Source organism: Sinocyclocheilus rhinocerous, unplaced genomic scaffold (genome assembly GCF_001515625.1).
Source record: "Sinocyclocheilus rhinocerous isolate Xijiao unplaced genomic scaffold, SAMN03320098_v1.1 scaffold1488, whole genome shotgun sequence".
Classification (NCBI taxonomy): Eukaryota; Metazoa; Chordata; class Actinopteri; order Cypriniformes; family Cyprinidae; genus Sinocyclocheilus; species Sinocyclocheilus rhinocerous.
In genome coordinates, this window is record NW_015633542.1 from 1077113 (window position 1) to 1088430 (window position 11318).

The window sequence follows — 11318 nt, forward strand, 5'->3', positions numbered from 1 at the left end:
TGTACGTTTTAAACGTTGAAATACATCTAAATTGTACATTTTAGCATTAATAAAAACGTACAAAAGTGTACGTTTTGTGCTTGTAAATGTTACGTATTAATACCTACGTATAAACATGAGACCAGGCTGATCCACCGCACGTGCTTTTAAGCTCCCTGGTCTCTACATCACCCAGCCCATGATGTCTCGCCCATCCATTGGACTGATTACACACGTGATTCAGAGCTTGGTCATGCTGGAGGCATTTCCATAGCGTTTCGACGCAGCATCTCGTTCCCTCAGGAAACCATGGTTACATGCGTAACCTAGAGATGTTTTATATTTTAACATATTTAAAATGCAATTTATTCCTGTGATGGAAAACGTCCCAGGTTACGTATGTAACCATGGTTCCCCGAGGGAACGAGACGCTGCGTCGCAAGGCCATACTTCCGGCATCCCTACTAGAGCTTGCTTCACTCCTAAGAAGCTAGCGCCGGCTGCACCTCACGTGCTTTTAAAGCTTCCTGGTCATGACGTCACCCGCCGCGGACGTCTCGCCCATCGTTCGACTGATTACACATATGATTCAGAGCTTGGTATCGCTGAAGGCGTTCCCCTAGCGTTTTCCGACGCAGCGTCTCGTTCCCTCGGGGAACCATGGTTACATACATAACCTGGGACGTTTATCATTGTTGTGCTGCAGCACTGAATGATGGGTAATGTAGTTTTGTCACATAATCTGGTTGCCTCATAAATCATCTTAATGATAACCTTTTTTTAGAAGTTTTATTGCTATTCTTTGTCGCACAAAATGCATAGAAACTAAACTGTACTGTCAACAGTCTAAATTAAAATTTAATAAGAAGCAAGTAGCTTTTGCTGTCGAGATTTTCATGAATAGGCCTCAAAGAAAATCCTAGAGGTAATTATGGCTTTTGGTGCTGTTCACTCATCTCATAAATATAATATATCATAATATTAAACACGAGTCGAAAGCAGCATAAAACCCCACTGAAATTGGTTATAAACACTGGAAAATGTTGTAATTTGATCTGTTTTGGATGATGAATCTGTGCAAAGGTTTCTTCAGTAAACTTCTAGTTACTCTGCTTTTCACGTCCTGTCCCTCAGAGCGGGTCTCACATGTCTTCTCGTTTGTCTTTTTCACACTTTTCCATTGCTCTTTGAGGTCTATTTTTTGCTTTCTCTTTTTTTCTCCCAGTATATTTTTCTCTTCTTTACTCTGTGAGAGCGTCAGAGCTGTCAGCAATTACCAGCAGAGATGGTGTTGATGTTTGTAGAGGGAAGAAGTGAAGATAGTCAGAGATAGACTTGTGTCATCGGCTCAGCAGAGCAATGGCTGTTACCTGCGACAGGCTGAAGCCGAGCCCGGTCCCTGGGGCAGAGAGTGTGTGTGTGTCTTTAATTTGTGGAACTGGACACCTTCAGTGTTCCTCTCCTGTCCCGACTCCACAAGATGATTCAACAGCCCACTTCAATCAGACCTGATGAGCCAACAGCGAGCCCTTCGGAATCACTTCCTCCCTTCCAAAACCACACTTCCCATCTCTTTTCCTCTCGTTTGGTCTCATTAGTGTTGTTTGCTAAGACAAGCGTCACTATTACTGTTGCTCATCGTTAGAGTACTAACACTAAGTAATGAACTTCAGTCCTTGAGTTTTGATTCTTTTGACAATATTCAATATTATTTGGATCAATAAAATTGTACTTAAATCATAAATTAATGCTTTTATACAAAATGAATGCATTAAATTGATCAAAAATGACAGCAAAGACATTTATTACATTACAAAATATTTCTATTTCGAATAAATACTGTTAATTTCAACGTTATATTCTTTAAAGAATCCTGAAATTAACACACACAAAAAAAATCAACGATTCCATACAAATATGAAGCAGCACAACTGTTTTCAACATTGATAATAATCAGAAATGTTTCTTGAGCAGCAATTCAGCATATTAGAATGATTTCTGAAGACTGGAGTAAAATTCAGCTTTGATCAGAGGAATAAATTATAATTTACAATATATTCAAATAGAAAGAAGTTATTTGAAATTTTTATAATATTTCACAATGTTACTGTTTTTGCGGTAATTTTGATCAAATAAATCTTGTCTTGGTGAGTAGAAGAGACCTTAAACTTTTGAATGATAGTGAATATCTCTATCTATCTATCTATCCATCCATCTCTAATCTATATACAGTAAATATATATATATATATATATATATAATGATTTCAAATTTAAAATGATTGATTTGAAATCGTTTGAGCTGATTCACAGCAATAAAATGACTGATGTATTTGTTACTGAAGTTAGAAAGATTTTATTAAAACATATTCATGTTGTTTAATTTTATAATGAATTGCAAATATATTATGAATTTTCCATATATCATTTAACTAGAAGATCCTAGAGTCCTGCAGCTGGGCTGTTTGTCTTAGACCAGTGAGTAACCACTCTAGCATCATGCCCGTGAGACATAAACCTCACACATTTTCTCCAGAATATGTAAAAGTGTAGTTTTTGACATCTTCCTCGAGCTCTCACTCTAATGTTTTGTTCTGTGAGAGGTTCAGGCCACCTCTGCCACATGAATCATTATCTGTGAGCTGAAATGTGCAGCCGTTTGTCACAAAACCTCTCTAAAACACTTCTCAGCAGTGATGAAACAGCGTCCCTTCAGATGCACGCGGCCGGTCACCACAGCGGAGCGTCTTATTAACGCTCACAGACGCTGTTACTCTGAACGCCGCCGCACACAAACCCCAGAGATGTTTGGACAGATTTGTGCATTAGCGCTCCCGCAGGACCAGAGCTTCTCTCTGGTGCCTTACCAAACATAATGAGAGGAAAGATCAAACTGGTCTGGAATCAGCAGTCAAGGGCAACAGATGGCGGGTCTGCTGTGCGCTGTGTGCGCTGTCGCTATTCAGATCCCCTGCTAGCTGAAGAGTCTAGTCAGAGAATGATGAAAACCTCATGATAGAGACGCAAGACCCGGTCCTGCTATGGCGAGGTCGTTCCTGCTGCAAGCTTTTGTTGGTCTTGGCAGGAGAAGGTCACACCACACTTTTGTGGAAGTGGCGATGTGTCATTTAGCTAGGCAGTATACAGCTTATTTTGCAGCCTTTTCTGCTTTGAAGTGATCATATTAATGAGATTAGTGCATTTGAACACAACCACAATTTTTACAGTTTTAATAATAATTTTAAATAATAAATAATGTAAATAATAGATTTAAAAAAAAATTTTTTTTTGCAGCTTATTCCGCTTTGAAGTCATGAAGTGATCATATTTATGAGACGAGTGCAGCTGAACGCCACTACAATTTTAAATTTAATTTAATTTTTTTGATAGTAATTTAAAATAATAAATCATATAAATAATAGTTAAATGTTTTATGTATGAATTTAATCAAATTAAATGAATATGTTTAAATTAATATGAGACATAGTTTATATTCATTATATTTAAAATAATATTTTTATGTTTTAGGCTACATGCTCAAGGCATTTTAATTCCTTCACATACATTTTGCAGTATTAACATTAACAATTACTTAATTGCATTTCTTAATTGTGTGACTCGCAGTTTACACCACCACAATTTTAAATTGATATTGAATTAAATTAAATCCTTTAATCATATCTTAAAACAATATAAATATTAATTTCAATAATTTAAAAAAAAAACATTTTATTTTTTAGTAATTTAATTTGAAAGAAATTAATAAATGTTATATATTTTAAAGTATAATAACATAATTAAATATTAGATAGTTATACTGTTACATTTAAAAATTATATTTTTATATTTTAGGCTATTGTCACGATCAGGTTCAGAGGAAGATGATGAAAAGGTTCAAACAGTTGTCCACAGTCAAAAGGTTCAATAAAACAAACGCGGGTAATCCAAATACGAGAATGTAGTGATGTTACGCTCAACACGGAAGCTCCGAAGCTTGTATCAACTGTATATACCTGTATAACTTTCTCTCTTCTGTGCTACAAAAACAAAAAGAAGGTAAAAAAGGGTTTGGAACGACAAGTTGTTTCACCATCATTTTTGATCTTCTGTCTACGGTCTTGTCAGATTCTGTAGATGTTAGCACATGGTGCGTTCAACACTAAAGTACATGCTAGTTTGAATGCATTGTAAGCCGCTTTGGGTATGAAAAAAGTATGCCAAATGATACCGTAAATATTGTCTAGTGTCTCAGACCTGGAAATTGGCAAAACAAAAAAAACTGCACTATGAAATTGCATGAAGCCAAGCAATCAGACTGAGGTTTTTGAGAAATCTCTTGCTATTTTTGTGTGTGCGATCTGTGCGATGTCTGAGCCTCAGACTGCTTTGAGTTTTTGCCAGTCGTTTCTATTTATAGGCCCCTGTGAAACATTGTCCCATGCAACTAACACTGATGAATCCCTGACAATGTGTCACAATATTTGAGCCAATGAAAGAGCAGATTTGACTGTTCGACGGCTCCATCATAGCAGAGGGTCTTCATTCTGTCAGACAGGGCTGGGTGCTGAACTCTAATGTCACTTCACTTTGTCTGTTATTTTTTGACACACTCCCAAGTGTCAGTTCTTTTTCAGAAAAAGCCAGCAAACATGACCAACCGAAGTGTTATTTTCTGGATTTAATCATCTGTTTTACAGATGATTAAATCTGTAAAACAGATTTCACTGTATCACTTCATTTCCAGCGATATCGTCGCCTTGATTGCACAGATACTATGATACTATGAACTGAGCTGAATGAAGACATCACTGAATTCAATGATGAACTGTCTTTAACTGGAAAATTAGTGTTTACTATTGTCATTTTGCATTATTGACACACTATTTTCCTAATTAATGCTGTTCAGTTGCTTTGACACAATCTGTATTGTTAAAAGCGCTATATAAATAAAGGTGACTTGACTTGACTTTTTTCCAGACGGCACAGTGATGTCACTGAGTGGACTGTGTTGGGAAGAAATATTAAAGCTGACAACGAGTCCCTTTCTGTTATACACAAGTTCATGAAACTCATGCTAGGAAGCTCTATCTAGATCTATCTATCTGTCCATCTATCCATCCATCCATCCATCCATCCTTCTGTCTATACATCTATCCATCCATCCATCCACCATTCTGTTGTTCTATCTTTCATACTATTTATTTTTCTGTCCATCCACACATCCATTGTTATATCATTATGTTTATCATTCTATCTAGCTATCTATCTATCTATCTATCTATCCATCGTTCTATCATGATATCTATCATTCTACAGTATCTATTGTTCTATCCATAATTCCATCCATCATTCTATCCATCTATCCATCCATCCATTCTTCTGTCTATAGATCTATTCATCCATCCACCATTCTGTTGTTCTATCTTTCATACTATTTATTGTTCTGTCCATCCATCCATCCATTGTTATATCATTCTGTTTATCATTCTGTCTATCTATTCATCCATCTATCTATCTATCTATCCATCCATCTATCCATCCATCCATCCATCATTCTATCATGATATCTATCATTCTACAGTATCTATTGTTCTATCCATTCTTCCATCCATCATTCTATCCATCCATCCATCCTTCTCTCTATGCATCTATCCATCCATCCATCCTTCTGTCTATACATCTATCCATCCATCCATCTGTCTATACATCTATCCATCCATCCTTCTGTCTATGCATCTATCCATCCATCATTCTATCCATCCACCATTCTGTTGCTCTATCTTTCATACTATTTATTGTTCTGTCCATCCATCCATCCATTGTTATATCATTCTGTCTATCTGTCTGTCTATCTATTCATCCATCTATCTATCTATCCATCCATCTATCCATCCATCCATCCATCATTCTATCATGATATCTATCATTCTACAGTATCTATTGTTCTATCCATAATTCCATCCATCATTCTATCCATTCTTCCATCCATCATTCTATCTATCCATCCTTCTGTCTATCCATCTATCCATCCATCCATCCTTCTGTCTATACATCTATCCATCCATCCACCATTCTGTTGTTCTATCTTTCATACTATTTATTATTCTGTCCATCCATCCATCCATTGTTATATCATTCTGTTTATCATTCATCCATCCATCTAGAGTTTAACATTACTGGCTTATCGTGACATTTAGATCAGGTTTTTTTTTCTACTGTTGTATGTGTTCATGTCTGGGTGATATCATTAAAGCTTTCAACAGTATTCATTTGTTCTGCACAGGTATTTCTCATCATAAAATGCAAAACTGAAGCATCTGAAGCATTTTCCATTTAAGCCTTTTATTTGGCATTAAGTGATATTTCATAAAGGCAGCTTCTCTAACCTCTACACTACATAGAAAAATCAAAGTCCTGATTACATGTTAGTCATCCAGTTCTAGTCTGATTTCTACAGCGGTCATTCCCAGTGTGCGAACTGACAGCTGATCTCCTCGCTCTGACTGCGATGTAGCGGCTGCCTGCTGTCATCGCTTGATTGATGCTTCAGCCTCTGGAGCATTTCAGTATGGCTGTCAGTCTGTCACGCTGCATTGAGCTAAATCACACCGTACCACGGACTTGTGCTTACATTACAGTGACAGTCTGTAAGGCAGCGGGCCTGAGGGAATGTATATTTTTTCCCCTACAATATGTACCCAGGGGTTGACCATCACAAATAATTACAACAACATGACACATAGATAGTAACAAAAAATAAAAAAACATAAAACGCCATTGGTGTTAATGTATCTCGTAAACAAACGCAACAACCCAAGTTTGAATATTAAAATGCACAATTAGATGATTTTATAGTATTTTTTCATTGTAAAACAAAATATGTTCTCTATTATGTTTTAACTTTAAATATTAGAATGGAGTTAAATAGACAAACAAAAATAATAGTATTTTATTAAAAATGGTTTTGCCTTTAAAATTAAAGTCTATAACCATATTCAGACTTGTTTTGCATGAGGTAATTCCAGCATTTACAGATACTAATTGGAAATACTTGTGCTTTTAAACCTGTTAATTAACATTTTGTACTTTGATTAAAAATAACTTCAAAACAGAGAGAGCAATAGATAGGAATATAGAATGATAAATATATACACTGTAAGAAAACAATGTAAAAAAAAAAAAAAAGGTTCTTCTGTAATTCTGTGGTGCTAATTATTATTGTACTACTTATTTTCAAGTAGCATCAACATTTTGGTAAATATTAAAGTCAGGTACATTTTAGAACTTTTATCGTTAATTATGAAACATTGGTTTAGTACAGATACGTTTTTGTTCTAATTTTGCATGTTTTTTTTAGATATTTTGCTTTTGCAAGGATGCGAACATTATAGAAGTTCCTGTAACATTCTGGAATAATCTAGAATATTCTAGTGCTTTCTGGGACATTCCAGAACATTTTGGGACTAGTCATAAAAGACTAAAATCATCCAATGTACACTTTTGAAATTTTGGGCGACTCACTTTTGGTGACCGTTTATGTTTTCATGAGCACTGTTAATGATACCCAAAAAGTAATGGGATTTTCATATTCAGCATGTCAAACTTCATAAAGAAACATTAAAAATAAAAGCAAAACTAAACAAAAAATTAGTTTCACAGTGTAGTGTTCTGGCAGAAAATTGCCAGTACCTTTTCCAAATTAAGTTCCATTAAACTCCTTTAACTCTACAATGCAATGTGTAATTCAAAAGACACGGTCGAGTACAATTTCAGGTAAAGCACATGAGAATAATCAAAACAGAAAATTCCTTCAGATGAACACGGTACATTGGGCCGTAGACTTTTTAGACTTTTTAAAGCATTGTATGTATAGTGCACCTCCTTAAAATTCCTCTGCTGTGGTGTGAGGGAGTCACCACTCGAACCCTGTCATCCAGGCCCTAAAAATAACTGTCCTCTGATCCAAGATCCCATGTGAATGAACACACCGGCAGTGTAAGCCATCTCACCTGTACAGATACAGGTCATCTTAAACACTCCACATGTGAGACCTGTATGCATCGCTTCCCAGTTTACTGGTGTCTTTACTACTATACTGTTTTACTAGAAGGACCATGTAAACTAATGGCATTTCCAGCAGCCTAAACAGTAGAGCACGGTGCTAGCAATATGGGTTTGATTCCTAGGGAATGCATGAACTGTATATCTTAAATGCAATACAGGTCGCTTTGGATAAAAGCATCTGCCAAATGCATAACTGTGAATTCAATTTCTGCGATGTGCAACAGTGCACAGTACGCATCTGTTTTTAGTATGCATGGATGACCTAAAATGTGCAACTAAAACTTGAAGTGTTGGAATCATCACAGCAGATTTTTTTTCACCAAGCCCCCTGGAGGTGTGTGGCGTCGCTGTAATGCTGATGATTTATTTGTGATTTTTGCTAACAGGAGATGGTAACCCTAAGGAGAGCAGTCCATTCATCAACAGCACCGACCCAGAGAAGAACCAGCAATATGACGGCAAGAACATGGCTCTGTTTGAGGTACACCTGAGCGCATGCACGTTAAATGATAAGCCTGCAACGGCGGCACATTTCAGCTCTCATTAGAGCTAGACAGTGAGGCACATGCATGCAAACTAAAGTGATTAAAGGAATAAAAGAGTCTGACAGTAATTAATAAGGATAATTAGCGTTTGAAGGGCAGGAAGTCCCCAGGACATTGAACTCTGCAGGTGGATGATAACAGCATGTAAGTCCAAAAGTGTAAAACACATGCTGTACTGCATCTAAAAATATTAAGAAATACCTTTATGTGGTCTCATAATTAAGTCAGAGATGACAAAACTTTTTAATAGAAAGGGCCAAAAATCAAACTTGACTGAAGGCTGTGGGCCAAAAGTAAATGTTAAAATGTATTTATTATTTTTTACACTTTAAATAATTAAAAACTTTTTTTAATTTGTAAATTATTTTTTTATTTTATTTAATTTCAATGCAAAAAATAAAACAAAAAAAATTAAACAAAGATATAAATTAGAAATGATTGATTGGGGGAGAGGATTGGAGGCATCTCTGATTTAAGTGAACTGCCAAAAATTTATTGAAATGTTGATCAGTTATAGGACCTAAATTATAAAGTTTTTATGCATTTATATGCATTTTAAACTAAAATCTTAATGCTGGGAGAAAATGGTAATGTTCATCTGAAGGTAGCTGCCAGAAAAGTCTAAAATGATATTTTGTTTTACGTTTACGTCTGTATTGTTTTTCCTAGTTGGCAATGAGAGGGCTTTGGACAAATGGAGACTTTGGCTTAAGACCTCAATAATCTCAAATGTGTCTCCTCTAGAGTTTCAGAAGATATCTAAACAGTTGCAATTAAAACCACAACAAAACCAAATTACCAAATAAAAGATCTCTATGTGGCCTCAAACATTTCTTCTGTTTTATCTGTATACATTAAATGCATTAATGTAACTGCAAATTCAAAACATTTTCAATGGTCAATGAATGCTAGCATATTAATTGCTCTTTCTCTGCAGTATGCAAAAGTGCACAGTGTACATATGTTTTTAGTATGCATGGTTGAACTACCACATTTGATAAAATGTGCATTAAACACGTTATACTAAAATGCGAATTGCTGCTATCATTATGGCAGTTTTCTCTTCAAATTCAACATTTCTTATCAAATTCTCACTAGATCAAATGATCTGAACTGATATATGCAGCCATTTTATAGCTCTTTACTCCTATTGTGACTTAATTGTTTCTGGGGTTTTTTCTTCAATTTCTGATGATATACGAATATTAGGACATATTAAACTAAACATGAAAACAAAACACAACTGAGGGTCTCATGAGCTATTAAAGAGCAAATTCTGAGCAAAAATTGTCCTCTGAGCTAGTCGTTTGTAATCTGTACATGTAAACATGACATTTTAGATGTTCTTCACAAGCTACTTGAATTATTTAATGCTTACAATATTTGTTCTGTATGTGTGTGTGTTTACTCTACAGGAGGAGATGGACACAATTCCCATGGTATCGTCTCTTCTCAGCAGTCTTGCCAACTACTCAAACCTGCCCCAGGGCAGCAAAGAACACGAGGAGGCGGAAAACAACGAGGGCTCGCGCAAGAAACCTGTCCAGGTAGACATACACGCTTACGGCACGCTCTCAGAGCAGCAGATATCACACAATTTCGTATAGCTCTCGATTGCTACAGGTGTACATTAATTGGCTGCTGCCAGACAGAGCGTATAAACATAGCGAGATCTCGGATGTGACTCCAACCAGTGTGTAAATGACAGCTCTCAGCTCTGTCTTGCACTTTTGACCTCTGACCTGATCTCCCTTGGTCCCTTGCCATCCCAGAGAGAGCGTGCTCATTAGAGAGTCGCCTCGATCAGGCTCATAACCTCCCTCATGGCGCTGGCCTTTCTCAGTCTGTTTCTAAGTCACTTGTGTACAAATTTGTTTCCAACTTTGTGTGTGATATTAAAGGACTGTTAAAAAAAATATGCATAAAAAACTTCTGCATATGAGCAACTTCTGGGAGTCTTGGTGCACTAGTTGTGCAACACAACTTGTGTTGAGGTGTCATGGTTGATAATGGGTTGATAAAATGAGTGCTTTCAATTACTTTTATTTTATTTATTTATTTTTACTTTAATTTCATAAATAGTCTTTCAGTTGCCTTGAAATAGTATGAATTTAAAGGCATCATTTTTGTAGCAAATTACACAAAAAAAATGAAGCATATTTTATATACTATTATAATAGTCAACCGATATATCTGCCGTTATTTTGCATTTTTTAATTATGTCATTGGCGGATATTATGATGGTGTGAGGGACTTTTATTTTGACGGTGTTGAGAGTGCCTGAGCGCATTAAGTTATTTATTATTTTTCTTTTTCTGCATAATAATAAATTATTAGCTAAAACTGTCAAACAAAACATGCAAACATTATGTAAACGGATTATAGTGTTTGCATTTCTATTATTAGTGATAGAAAGGAAAACCACTTTCATAAATACGTTTCATAAATAAGTATTTCATAAATACGTTTTTATATCATTTAAACAAGTGTTTGCGAAAAATACTATAATAGGATTAGAGACAAAAAGAAGTTGCCATCTACATAAATCTGTTTATTTTACAGATTTTTTTCAAATTCAAATTTTGTTTTATTATGAATTTATTTTCAGATTATGTACGCAGTTATTATACATGAATTTTTACTTTTAATTAAATAGTGTGGTGTGTGTGTGTGTGTGTGTGTGTGTGTGTGTGTGTGTGTATATATATATATATATATATATATATATACA

At 35.5% G+C, this 11318-nt stretch overlaps 1 protein-coding gene across 4 annotated transcripts in view; it reads left to right on the forward strand.

The window, feature by feature from the left end:
- Nucleotides 1-11318, forward strand: part of slc12a5a (solute carrier family 12 member 5a) — a 101186-nt gene that overhangs the window by 41258 nt on the left and 48610 nt on the right. For all 4 annotated transcript variants that reach the window (XM_016557941.1, XM_016557940.1, XM_016557942.1 and 1 more), the window contains 2 exons: nucleotides 8429-8523; nucleotides 10003-10134. In XM_016557941.1, coding sequence (XP_016413427.1) covers nucleotides 8429-8523; nucleotides 10003-10134 — 227 coding nt within the window. The remainder of the gene's footprint in view (nucleotides 1-8428; nucleotides 8524-10002; nucleotides 10135-11318) is intronic.